Source organism: Molothrus ater, chromosome 1, assembly GCF_012460135.2.
Source record: "Molothrus ater isolate BHLD 08-10-18 breed brown headed cowbird chromosome 1, BPBGC_Mater_1.1, whole genome shotgun sequence".
Classification (NCBI taxonomy): Eukaryota; Metazoa; Chordata; class Aves; order Passeriformes; family Icteridae; genus Molothrus; species Molothrus ater.
In genome coordinates, this window is record NC_050478.2 from 10194394 (window position 1) to 10208535 (window position 14142).

At 38.1% G+C, this 14142-nt stretch overlaps 1 protein-coding gene across 4 annotated transcripts in view; it reads right to left on the reverse strand.

The window, feature by feature from the left end:
* Positions 1-14142, reverse strand: part of ESYT2 (extended synaptotagmin 2) — an 80554-nt gene that overhangs the window by 38544 nt on the left and 27868 nt on the right. For all 4 annotated transcript variants that reach the window (XM_054514417.1, XM_036401250.2, XM_036401258.2 and 1 more), the window contains exons 2-6: positions 11606-11647; positions 10891-11025; positions 9056-9132; positions 3315-3387; positions 2385-2474 (exon numbers count right to left, since the gene is read on the reverse strand). In XM_054514417.1, coding sequence (XP_054370392.1) covers positions 2385-2474; positions 3315-3387; positions 9056-9132; positions 10891-11025; positions 11606-11647 — 417 coding nt within the window. The remainder of the gene's footprint in view (positions 1-2384; positions 2475-3314; positions 3388-9055; positions 9133-10890; positions 11026-11605; positions 11648-14142) is intronic.

A 14142-nucleotide genomic window follows, 5' to 3' on the forward strand; every position in this document is an offset into this window, starting at 1 on the left:
TGAGGGGTGTTTCACTTGATATGTTTTCAGTTTCTTCTCTCAGGTGCAAGTTGTCCTAGTTAAGCACTTTACAGATGCATCACCCCTAGGGAAGAGTGGGCACAGGTACCAGAGTTAAAATCTACTGGAGAAGGCTCTGGGAGTACCACAAGTGGAAGGTTTGGATACCTCCTACCAGAGCAGGATGCTGGGGAGCAGAGCAGTGCCAGGAACTGCTTCTAAGGATTCCTGGGGCTGATCTCTCCTCCTACCACTGCCAGCTTTCCTTCCTCTCCCCCAGAAGGCACCAAACAGAAGCACCTGCAGGAGGTATCCCAGGACAGTGCAGACATACTGGGTCAGGTCATGGCTCCAGCACTGAGTGTGTCAGAATGGCTTTGCAGAAGGACTGTACAAAACAGCACTGAGAGAGACAGCACAAGCCACATCTAGACAATGGAGAAATGCTATTCCTGTAGGGGAAAAAGAGGCAGCACCTCTGTCCACACAGCTCCACTTTTCTCCCTGTTCTCCTCTAAACCAGAATGTTTGCATTTAACTTGTTTATTGGATGGTCCCTGGAATGAGCTGGGGACTGTACTGAGTATGGAAGTTGTTTAGGAGAGGATTACATACCAAATTATATCAGAGAGTATGCTAACAATTACATAGGGCAAGCCAGCATAAGACAGCATTCAATCCTTTTCAGGGCCATGCTTACTTTGTTAGGATAAACATGAAGATTAGCAGTTGTCCTACACTCACAGCTCAGCCACAGATTAAAAATGAGGTGAAACTTAAGCAGACATCTCCTAGTGTTTAGGCTCACTTCAAAGAAATCTGTGGAAATCCAAACTTGGTTCATCCCAATGTAGTTTCTCAACTATTTCCAAATAAGAGCAATGATGTTTTACCAGTTTTGTATGAACTAATTCAATTTACAAAAACACTGACTAAATCGGGTACAAAATATTTCCAAATTCTTGCATATTTTACTAAGATTTAAGTCTCCATTCCTTCTACCCAAGCACACAGGGTTTGTCTAGACATCTGAAACAAGCCACATAAATACACAAGTGACCTAAGTTTTTTTCTAGGCCATCCATAAACATCTAAAACCAAAACTATTTTTCAACATGGTAGCAAAAATTTAGCACGGGACATTTGTTCAAAAGAGCTATATCACAGAAATGTGATTTCTTTGAAGAAAGTAACAACATAGCTCCTAAAGCTGTTGAGGAATTCACTCTCACCCCCCAAGCCTAAACTAACTTTTCAGAGTTTCAGACTGCTGATGAAACCAAGGTGATCACTTTGTGATGCTTCAAAGTGTCTAAATCCATGCACTTGTAATTTGTGACTGCCTGTCTGAAACTGTTAAACCTTGACACAGTAAGTTTTAATGTTTAATTAGAACATCTTCAAGGAAAGCTTCCAATGGAAAATAAACTTTCAAGTAAGAGATGGAAACAATTAATTTGTTTAAAGAAATCTATGGAGCATAAGAATTTCCATGTTGTTCACATTTTCTGTTAGGCTCTTATGGAGACTTATTTAAAGCAGCACCAAACTTCAAATTGCTGAAACTGCCTCACACACACATACACAACATCAAAGAATTTTCCACCAGCCAAGTGCAATGTGTATTATATTATCCTTGATACTTTTATAAAAAAAGATTTGGTGAATTGCTGTGCCTAAAACTGAAAGCATTTGAGGGCTGTCCTCTTGTTTACACATGCCAGTTTGGCTGTATCATTTTCATACCAGCCAGACCTTGTTGGATCTTACCTTTGTTTCACTGTTATTCCTGCCCAAACATGCACTTTGGCCTGTGACCTTCTCTCTGCTTTCCACTTTTGCTGCTATCATGATCATTTTGAATTCCAATTCCATCTCACTACGTGCTTCATCCACCCTCACACTTGGGTCACTGGTCAATGTAATGGAAATTGCCCACTTGCAATCTAGGACAAAAACTTCATGGTAGGTGGGTAATTTCCCATTCTAATTTGTGCTAACACCAGCATTGGTTTTCCTAACAACCTTGCACAGACTTTGTGAAATTTCAAGTTAGATCTACAGAATATCATGAGAACAGCAATAAAAGCTTTTTTTTACAGCCAATCTAGATGGTATCTGTTGATCTTTCCTTACCCAGAGGACTTGTAAGAAAAGTTTGACAGCTTTCACGAAACACATTTCCAAATTCCAAGGTAATTATTATCCATCTTGGTTTCTGCTAGCATTCATAAAATTTTTCCAGTGCTTATCTGTCAAAGTTCAAGCAAACAGCAGTGATTTCCCAAACTCTTTCCTTTTGCTGCTTAATTCTTGTTCCATCATTTTTTAACTACCATCATCAGCACTCTAAAAAAAGTGGAAAGGGAGATAAAAGTGCTTACAGGTTTCCTCAGGAAAAAAAGGGATAGTGCTCCAATTAGGGGCATGTCTCCAATTAGTGGTTCCAGGATAACCCTCATGGTGCCATGGATCTGTGAAAGGAGAAGAAAAAAAAAAAGACAGTGAAATTTACTTTATTCAAGTTTTAAATAAAATTTATTTGCTGGCAATGTTCACACTTCTAATTTATTAAATTCTTGCTTATGGAAGAATTATATATATAGAAAAAATTATTTCTTTATATGTCATCCAAACCCCCAAAAATTCATACAAGCACTTAACAGTTGTGCTTAAAAATTCATCACATTCATCTGTATCATGCAGTGTCACATGGGAGGTAACTTCTTAAAAGTGTGAAGTAGATTATTTCTACAGCTCCACAAAAACAAATGTGACACAAGAAGCACAGTGGCACCACAGGCAGTGGAGCAAAAGCAGGTAAATGCTTACAGGTGTGTCAAGAGACACATGTAAAAGAGCTAATTCTGCTCCTTGGGGAGAGGTCTGTTATCAGAACATCCAGGAAATCTCAGAAACAATATCAGAAGGCAATAGTAATTAATAGTAACTAATAGTAATTGCATCAGTAATTATTTCATGTAATATCTAAGCATCAGATAGAAAGTTTCAAGCTCCGTGGTGCCTTTATAAACTGACACATCACTTGAATACAACACATCACATTGGTTTGATATGAAATTATCTCCAGCTCTTCCTGTAGTAAATGTTACATATTTGTTCTACATCTTAAAGGAATTTTTTTTCTTATGTTAAGTCATGCTACTGAAATTCTAATGCAATATCAATACTATTCAAATCAGAAAAAAAAAAGCTAGAAAACGACACAATTCTGTTGCTGTCTTATAGATTATTTATTCAGAAAACAGTGATCTAGTGATATGAAAATCAAAAGAAAAAAACCTGAATTTTACCTGTATGCTTTTCACACCAGCTCTGCAGAAGTATCTCTTGATCTCCAAATCGATTTCACAGTTTCCAACAAAACTAAACCAAAAAAGAAAGCATACATTTCACTTTTATGAACTAAATTGCAATAAACGGTTAGTTCTGTTTTGCAGTGTCATGACAATGTATTTTGTCTCTCAGTGTATGCACAAAAAATGCAGGTTGAAATATTAGAACATAAAACAATGTCAGTTTGCTTAAACACCCCTTTCAAAGCATCACTGTCATCAAAATCACTCAAATTAATACCTAGGTTTGCTACCATCTCCAGAAGGATGCATAATAGGAAGCAAGCAAAAGGCCCTACTTTTGGGAAAAAATGGACACAGAACTCATACTCCATTTCAGGAAAGCTCTCCACAGATCTCATTGATTGTAAGTGTACCCAAATCCACTCTCGTCTCACATAATCATGAGAAGCACTAGACAGAGATGGTAGTTATGCTAAAAATGAAACTTGTCTGAAATATTCATAGACTTGCAAAGCCAGTCGTATTTAGAATTTCAATAAGCAGGGCATGCTGAGCTGAATGATCTTCTAAGCAAGTTCTAAACCAAAAACAGTTAAGCCCTTTCTGAAGGGAGAGAAGGCAGGAAGCAAATTAAAGAACATATTAAAAATTATGCATATTTTTCCCTGAACAGTTCTTGCATCCCATTTTTGGGGATGCAAGGTCAAGTGATTGAAATTTTCCAGATGCTGCCCTGTATTTCAGATTTGTCAAGTTGGTAAAAAGAAGTCCCATCTATTTTGCCCATGCTACAAGGCTGCAAGATTATTCACACACAACTCAGGCTTGGATTTCTAACTGCTTTCCCTCAACCATGTACCAGCAGAGCTGAGCAACTTTTCCCAAGAGCTGGTGCTACCATGAGACACATTGGTTCTGAAAACAAACTAATTTTGAGACTCAAGGAATTCAGGAAGAAAGCCTGAAACTCTGATTTAGCATGGAATTATTCAAGGATTCTACAGAATGAGAGCTAAAAGCAAAGCCCAACAGTTGAATACCATGCTCCAGGTAGGGAGAGATGAGCTGGACTAGGACACTCTCTAAGAAGATTGAGGCTGTAACAGAAGAAAAAATGAAATCTGAAAAGCTTTTTGAACAGACTGCCCAGGTAAAGAAAATGGAAGAAGGAGCCAAGTGGGATGGAGATGAGCCAGATTAAAGCCAGACACTGCCGAAAGGAGGGGGAAATTGTTCCCTCTGCAGGGCATCCTGTTCCAGATTCTGCAGCAGAGCCCAGGTTTCTGCACATTAGTTCCTCAGAACTGGTCTGTACAGTGTTAGCTGTGCTTGGGAGGATGAAGTAATCTTATTACAAAAATGTTTGGGTAATTTTTAACAAATAGAATTGCTCTCTTCATTGGCTGTTCTAGGCTCAAGTCATTATAGAATAAATTACTCCTACAGTAAGAGCAGAAAAGCAGGATTGCTGTTCCCTTCCCCTGAGCCTGATGGGCACAAAGAACTACCAAAAGAAAAAACAAGGTGAGAGCTGCTGCATTCCACAAATCCATTACCCAAATCATCTGTATCCTCCTCTGCTCTGTGTGTGGTGGTGCTGTCTTTGGGATTTCAACAAATGCAAATCTTATCAATCCCTTGAACAGAAATAAACCATAGTACCAAGACTTTCCTGTAAATATCCATTACTGGAATTTATTTTCGACTATTCAAAAGATAAGACTTTGTAGAATCTTTTTTGTTTAATGGCCAGTTTGGGGAACTGGAAGACAACAACATGATGGGGTCTATGTCAAAGGAAGGTGACAGTTGCTTTCCTTGGAAAGAATGTAGTGTGACTGTACAGTTTAAAAATAGGTATGTAACTTTTAATACACAATTTAAAATGATGTAATTTCTATTTTTAACCTATCTAACTATATATAGAGATAGTAGAGATATATATAAATACACTCCTACATACATATATATATAATTGCATAACAACATGACACAGAGAAGCAAGGTCAATTAAAACCTGCAATTGAAACCTCAATCTCAGCACTCTGCAGCACCAGAACTATTTGTGTTATGAATACTGGGAAGCAATATGCTTGTTTGAAAATCCATAACAACATGATGACAAACTGAAGTAAAAATAGCAACAAACTGCATTTGAGGGGACTAAGTCAACAACATTTAACTTTATAATAAAGCTAAATATGGTTTTATCCCCCAAGATATTTGGCTGGGTCCGTTAGCAGTCGATGTCTACACAATTCCACTGTAATACACCATACAACTTGAAAGCTCATTTAGTAAGCAAATTCCTACATTCAGATCACAATATCCCAGAAATATTTATGATCCCTTTAAGGTACAGAATACTGAGATGGATCACAGTTTAATGAGGACACTCTTGTAAGAATATTAACAGCAGCTGTACTGAATCAAAAGAGAAGCATGATGTACTGCATGTGGTCATTGTAGCCCATGGAAGATACCCAGAAGGAAAAGAAGAAAAAATAAGAGGTTATAGCAAAATAATTTCCTATGTAGCTCTGTACACTGGACTGAATTGTACACTGAATTGGCCCTATTTTTACATCTGTCCTCTGCCAGTGTAATGCAGTGAATCTCCCCATTCAAGTATTCCACATTTGAAAAAATCTGCCACGTGCTTCAATCTGCAGCCTAAAACTCTTTCAGTGCATCAATTTTTTTGTGTCATGAAAAGCTGAAAAAACTCAGGCCTTTAACAACTACTTCTTCAATCTCTCAATGTTTGCTTTCTTTGCTACAGTTCACATTTGAATTGACTGGCTTTATCTTGTCTTCTGTTGATCCATAACCTTTACCCAAGTATTTACTACATTCACACACTTTAGCAAATGTAAGATTTCTTTTTACTAACAATTCCTCTAGATTTTAGCTTCATTTGCTTAAGTGGTTGAAATTTTTCCCTCGCTCATATTTGTCATCGAGAACGAGACTTTGAAACTGCAATGAGTTTTGATAATTTTTTTTAACATAAACTCCACAGTAAGAGAAAGGCAAAGGTCCTCAAACTGAACCTTTAAATACACTCTCCAGTGAGTGCTTTGTGGATTAGCTATTCAAGCTACTTAGAGTGAAGTTCTTAAATGGACCCTAAGTGATGCACAAAACCTGCTCCAAAGAGTTCTGAAAAGTTCTCTGAAGCCATGATCATAATGCACTCAGTATCCTTGCAGAACAATAGAAACTAAACCAAAACACACTCCTTTTGCAATTAAAATTAAAAGCAGACAAAAAAAAATCCCCTCAAGGATGATGCAAAAAAATACTCTAGAGTTTTGGAAACACATTGAAACTCTTAAATGCACTATGGAAGGTCCAAAGCAAATGCACACACCCCACCACAAACAGAAAGGGCTCTAAAAGAAGCCACAATAGTGGAACTGCAGGATAAAAGGGGATTCTTAAAAGAATTAATGTACTTTAAACTGAAAAAAATATAAATAAAATCTTTCCTTCCTTCCCTCACCACACACCCCACAGGGCTTGGCTTCCTACAACTATTCTTATGAATGTTTAGAGAGATTGTTTGAGAGGTCCTTCTCAACTGTATTTAGAGAATGAAGGGTTTATAGAAGCTCCTAACTTTAAACTTAGAAATAAATGAAAGTTATAACAAACTAATTTAACTGGATATTCAAATCTACAGGGGTAAATACTCCAAAGGATGGACTTTTCTCCAGCAGTGAGACTGCTCTTTATAATCTTGCAAAACTGTAATATAAGACACAATTTAAAGTTGGTGTCTGTATTTAACTCTGTATCTAAACGTATCAAGAGGCACTTATTCTTCCTGTTTTGACTGAGACAATCCCAGTGATAAGACTCTCAGAGGACATATAAATCAAACTATTTAAAAGCAAACAACATCAAACAGTAACAACTGGTACAGGGGACCAGGGGAGCTCTCTGTCTTAAACTTGCATACTAAAAGCCTTTGAAAAAGAGCCCCTTCTGAATGAGGTGACAAGGAAAAGTCTTAAATATGAAACAGGATTTCCTTTGATGATGGTTTTGTCTAAGCCTTAATTCCTAGAAGCTGTGATAGCCACTCCAGAGCTCGTTTCCCTTTTCTTCCTGGAAGCCTGTGCCACCTGCATTAGACACAGGATGTTGGGCTCAACAGGCATCCAACTGACCCAGCACAATTATTGTTATTTCAACCACTTCAAGGAATGTATTTCAGCCTTTTAGACTGGATTCTATTGCAGCTGTCTACCACTTAACTAAGCAGGTTGCAAGGTAATGCAATAAGACAGATTTCCTTCAGGTCTATGTAACAGGACATTATTCCTGAAATTTTTGTACAAACCTATTGGCCTTTTTACTTGTATCTACTTCATGAGGATGAGCAGAAATGAAAAAAAAAAAAAACAACCAAAACTAGATTTACTCTGTCTTCCTGTGAATAGTTCTGCCTTAAAGGGATGAAGTGGTTTTGGAACAGAAAGAGCTTCTTAAAACCAATTTCTATGGACTGTTTGGTCAGACAAGATTGTTTTCCTGAGGGCTTGTCTCTGAAGAGGTGAGGCTGCTCTCCCAGCTGCTGTCAGAAGTGGCAACAGAGAGAAAACTGAAAGAAGTTGCTCCATTAGGGCTAACACATTCATCCAGTGAAATAAGCTCTCAAGAGCCAATCCTGCTGTACTTTGTCCAGCAACACCAATCCCTGATTTGAACAGCTGTGTTTTTCCTACAGAAATAAAGTGATTCAATTCAATACAGACTGGGCTCTGTTCACAGATGCAGCCCCCAGCTGCTCTGGAACCCAGGGAAGGAGACAGCAGCTTTTTCCCTTATCACTCTGGGGCCTGCCCAGCTCTGCCAAAGCAGCAAAGGCTTCAGCATAGCTGAGCTTTAGACAAATAATTCAAATTTAAGAATAACCATGTTCAAATTTTGGAAGTGCCTCTGAAGCTGAGATGCCTGATGACCCTCCTGGCTGCTGCCAGGCAAGCAGTGAGGAGCACAGAAGGCTGCTCCTTGCTGGACTGTCAGTGACCGACAAATTTGGCCTTTCCATAATCCACAAGCAGGCAAAAGTAGCCAAGGTAACACAGACCAAAGATGGTCAATTGCAAAAACATTTATGGGTTCACTACTGAACTCTCAAAAAACTCTGCTACTGCAGATTGTGTTGAGAATGACTGGGGTAAATGTAGGGTAGACCTGCTGAGAAACCTATATAAAAGGAGTCATGATGAAATTGCAAAGAAGGCTGAAGCAATGGAGCACAGTCATTCTGGCATTTTATAACACACAGATTTACTCTGGTAAAGTAAACACAATTTCTTCTGTACCTATCATTATTTTTTCCTAATACTATGTTTATAAAATAATAAGTAACTGAGAAAAGTAAAAAACCCAAAAAATCTTACATCTTAGATTTCAGACTACATTTAATGGCAAAGTATTAACACATTAAGGAAAAAAGTCAAAGATAGTGCTTTATCTTTGGAAAGTATTTTTTTAATTAACAAACATGACTTTAATGATGAAACCACACAGAGCTGATATTCCATTTCCCTCAGATAAATGCTGTTTACAGCATGCAGCTTCTTCCTCCATTCATACACAATTAGAACTGACTATATTTGCATAATGAACCAATTCTCCTTTCAGGCCAGTGTAACTGCCAAATCAAACAATGTGCAAATTATAAAGCAGGGATCCCATTGTAATATAGGAATAAAGTTTACCTGATTTGAAGGTCCAAAATGATCTGCCTTTTGTCCACATTTTCAGTGTACACTTTTACACCATTTATCCTCAGAGGCTGGAACAATGAAGCAAGTAAAAATTGGATTCTTCTACAGAAGTATATTAAACTCTTAACTTTGAATTAAAGGTGAATATAGGCATATTCTTGTCTGAAGTTAAGCACCTACTATAAACATTAAAAGGTGTGAAGTAAGGCTAGCACAATTTAGTTCAAATTCTTATTTCAAGGGTAAAAATTACCTTGCTGGGATCCAATTAACCACAATCCTTCCAGAATTATCCTGGGTATGGACCACTAAACTTCAAGATTTACAAAATATTTAATAATCAAGCTTTCCCTCTCCCCTGCATAAACATCTGATTTCTCTGTAGAGGTGTATGTCTAACACTCCCAAAGCATTCTTTTCTGTGTAACTACAACAACAAGCTAAATTTAGCTCACAAAAACACAATTGCTTTAAGTGGAATTTAGTGAGAAGAGATGGAAAAGAATCTGTAATTCCCATAACAAGTTGTATCAACCACTCTGTGTCTCTCTAAATCATTGTGTTCATGCTCTCCCCTCTCTCCCTCACACAGAATTAACACAGATCAATCACACACTCAAGCCTCAAATATTCACCAAACACTGGGCAAGAGAGGATGACTAACAACCTCACTTTTGAGTCTTTCCTTTCTTGAAAAATTTTCTTATTTCTATTTACAGCTTTTTGATAATTTCTGTAAAATCAAAATCTCGCTGCTGTGTTGGGGCTGTGCAGCTCAATCAATTCAATCAAGGCTGCAATATAAAGTAAGAATAGCTCTTTGTCATGTCCAAGGTTACTCAATTCAGCTGCAGAACCATACAGAGGTCTGGGAGCTAATCTAAAACCTACTTAAAAGGGATGCTTCAGTCTATAATACAAATATATCTAGGGCAGGACAGAGGCCCCATGTAAAAGGTTTTACAATTAAAAAAAATAATAAACCCAACACACAAAGGTGCAGTAAAGCATAATGAACTTTAACCTACATGAAATAGAGTCACAAAGAGAGGAAAAACAATTCCCCTCTATCACACCTGAAAATTAATTTTAGGTTTCCTAACATTTGAGGGTGTGTGGGGGTGTTGATTTTTAAATCCTTATTTGAAATTCAATTTATGACAAGCAACAGAAACACAAGAGACAACTTCAAGAAAAAGCTGTTAAACTGCATCTCAAAGCAGAAAAGTTCTGGTTAATGCAGGGATGATTAAGTAGTGCTGAACTTGCTGTAATCAGAGGGGATCATTCTCAGCTTGCACTGGTCAAACAAGCTCTCCTGCAGGCATGAGACCCCTTCTTTCATGGCATGGAACAGAAGACAGACACCTGTATGCCCCTTTGTACTGTGATTTGTGCACTCCTTGAAAAGCCAAGCCAGCAGCCTTGTCATTGACTCCACACATGACATGATCAGAAGTGCATCTGTGACAAGAAAACTGCACCTGGACCGTCTGCCAAAAGGATAATGGTCCCTGCTCACTTAAGGTAAAGCACTGCATGAACAATATTAAAATCACATTGCTGTGAGCTCTTCATGTGACCAGGCATTGCTACACTGAGTCATCTCCAAATTCTCAGTCAAGTTTCTGAAGCATAGATCCCAGGACATGCAATAAAGCCTCTGCTAAAAAACCCACATATTTTTATTTTAATGTTACAACAGAAATCCGAATCAGGCTTATGACCAAGTGTCACAGGGAAATATTTCTGTGCAGATTTGAACAGGCTACGTGAAAATGTTGTGTAAAACAGGGTCTCTTAAAAAAACCTCCCCAGACACTGACCTGATGACCAATATCAATCTTTGTAAAGCTGAAGGTACTGAGGTGGTTGTTTGCTCCTCTCACTGCTGGTTCTATGGTTTCTCGGAAGAGTTTCTCAATGAATTGACAAATAAAAGGCCACATCTGTTTTACAGTCTAAGGAGAAAAAAGAAAATCTACATGGAAGTACAGCTCTAAAATACATGAATAAGTTATAAATGTAAAAATCAGAACTTCACTGCATCTGAATTTTCTATCTGAAAATTCTATATTGCTTTTTTCTTACTATTATCTAATTAATTCATGTTCTATGCTCTTTGAATAAAAGCTATTTTTTAAAAAGTAAGCTACATAGATTTATATCTTAGATTATCACACACACAAATCAAAACTGCAAATTTCATTTATTTTTAGATTGTAGGTCAGGAACCTACAGTAACTGGAAAGTATCCCAGACAAGTAGAAAATTAAAGATTGTGTTTACAGCTGCTATGACTTCTACACAATTATAGCTGTCATTACTGTTATGCCACTTTAAATCATTCATAAAACTCACATCTTCAGGACCATGAAACTAAATTTAATCTTTCTTGTGACTAACTGGATCAACAATCAGAGACTTCAAGTGTATAAAGCATGAAGTTAAAACTACTCTGTTCTCAGATTCTTGCTTCACCTTTTATTTTAATCTCAGCCTTCCCTCCTGCCCCTTCCCATTTGGGAGCAATGTCCTTACCTTGTTGAGCCATTCTGCTCTCTCTGTGTCTGGAAAATGCACCTAAAAAAACCCAAAACAAATACAAAACACAAATTAATACAAATAAAAACCACTTTTTAGTTAATTGTGTCCAGTCATTTATAATACCAGAAAGCTTAGGGATCTCCCTAGGCAGTGGACAACATATTGAACAGTCAACACTCCTGACAAGAGAATTAAAACACGAGCAAATTAAAACACAAACTCATTTCTAAACTAAATAAATATATGCTTGGACTTGTTTCTGGTAGTAGCACCTGGAATAAAGTACTGCTGTAACACCATGGACAAACTAAAAACCAAGCACAGCCAACCCAGCTTGTGTCAACCAATATTAACAGGACACACGCGACTGCCAGAGTTCCAACTGCACTTCCACTTCCTTTCATTCATGCCAAATCTTCTTCAAGGTCAATAAATCATGGCTATAAATATTTAATCAGTGAAGTTGAAGTTCAGGAATATGGATTTAAGTTCGGCCAAAAGCGCTTTGAAAGACATTTCTAGTGATTGGTTTCTTTAAACAACTGCAGAAACCAGTCAGAGACAGAGTGGCAGTTTATACACAGGGCAGAAAGTACCTGTGGCAATAGGAAAACATCAACTAAATGCTGGATGAACAGACACAGTTTTCCAGACACAAGAGAGCACAGGTAGTAGCTTTACCTTTTACAAACACACACATCAAAAAAAACCCAACCAAAAATCCCCTCCAAACAAAAGTAAACCCCTGAAGAAGCAGAGCTAACAAGAATTTCCTTAGAAACTCTCAGGCTGTAGAACAAGATGCAGATCACACCTCCCAAACACAAAGAGCCTTTGAACACACTAAAAAACCGTGACCTACATATGGTGACTTTTGTGAAGCAGTGTCTCAACTGAACTGCCAAGTCTTAATCTCTTCATAGCATAACAGATTGCACCACGGCTTCAACAGCAGTTATTTTTATTATGCATATCCCAGATGTGAACAGGCAGTGAAAGACCTACTCTTTAAACTGTATTTTCAAAAAGATGAATTTGAAAGCAAGCCCCATTAATGACTTCTTTCAGTTTTTATTCACTTCTTGCATTAACAATCAGCACTAACATATTCTTCATACACTCAATCTGCCCTCAGAGCAGTCCTTAATTTCATCTAGACCCCCAAACTTTTGCTATGTAGTTTTTGCTATGCTGCCCATCAGCAGCATAATCAACTGTGTCAGAGCTATCTCTCCACTCTGTTTCTTTTTCAACAATCCCAGGTCAATAACAAAAGTAATCCCCATGTTCCTACAGATTCTTGAAGAATTACAAATGCTGCTGTCTTCCACTGTCAAGAAAGGCTCTCAGCATCTTTTTCAAGTATATCACATCTCTCAAAAGCTTTACAAGCAGTGTGAAAGTGTCCAGTGATCTGTTTGACTGAGAAAAAATATTCAACATCATTTATTTTACTAAAGTTAAAATAATAGACTTATAAACAGCAGATGGGACAATTTAGGAACCATGTTATTTTATTTACTTAGAATTAATTTCCTAGAAAATTATGGTGGGTAGAATGTGATAATCTGTATTTAAGAGGGTTGGGGATGGTGTCCACTTTTTGAAAACAAGAAATACTTAATTTTTTTTTTTACTTTTGCAACACAAGCAGTTACAAGTATGTATATGAACTTACTGCTGAACAGAGTTTACACTCAGTTTTTGTCTTGCAGGGTTCTCATGTTGCTCTCAATGGTAAAAAAGTTAAAGAAACAGAAAGAATGAACACTGTTAACCCCAACACTAATAAATAATATCTTGATCTTTCCTTTAAAATATTTGCCTTCTGAATCTGCAAACAGAAAAATACCAAGTCTGAGTAATGACTTGCACATGATGTTGGATCAACAGGTTTCATTCTGATTTAGGAAGGAGAGATCAGTGATGTTCAGTTTCACAGAGCTGCAGAGCTGTTCCACAGAGGGGACACCCAAGTAATCCAAGAGGAAACGGTCAGCAGCCTGCTACACCACTTAGACCAGTGCAAGTCTCTGGGCCTGGAAGGGATCCACCCAGTGGTACTGGGGCAGCTGGCAGAAGAGCTCCCAGAGCCACTTCCCCATCATTTACCAGCAGTCCTGACTAACTGGGGAGGTCCCAGGTGACTGGAGGTCAGCAAAGGTAACTCTGACCTTGGTGCCAGCAAAGGCCATGGAGCAGATCTCCTGTTATCACAGCACGAATGAGTGGATGAGGGAAAGGCTGTCAATGTGCTGACCCAGACTTCAGTGAAGCCTGACATGTTTTCCCACAGCATTCTCCTGCAGAAACTGGCTGCTCATGGTTTGGACCAGTGTAAATCAGCTGGGTAAAAAACTGGCTGGATGGCCAGGCCCAGAGAGAGTCAGGGCTATGGAGCTACACCCATGGTTGTAACGCTGGCCAGTCACAAGTCTGTTCCACAGGGCTCAGTGTTGGGGACACTCCTGTTTACTGTCATTATCATTGATCTGTGTGAAGGCAGGGACAGCACCCTCAGTAGATTTGCA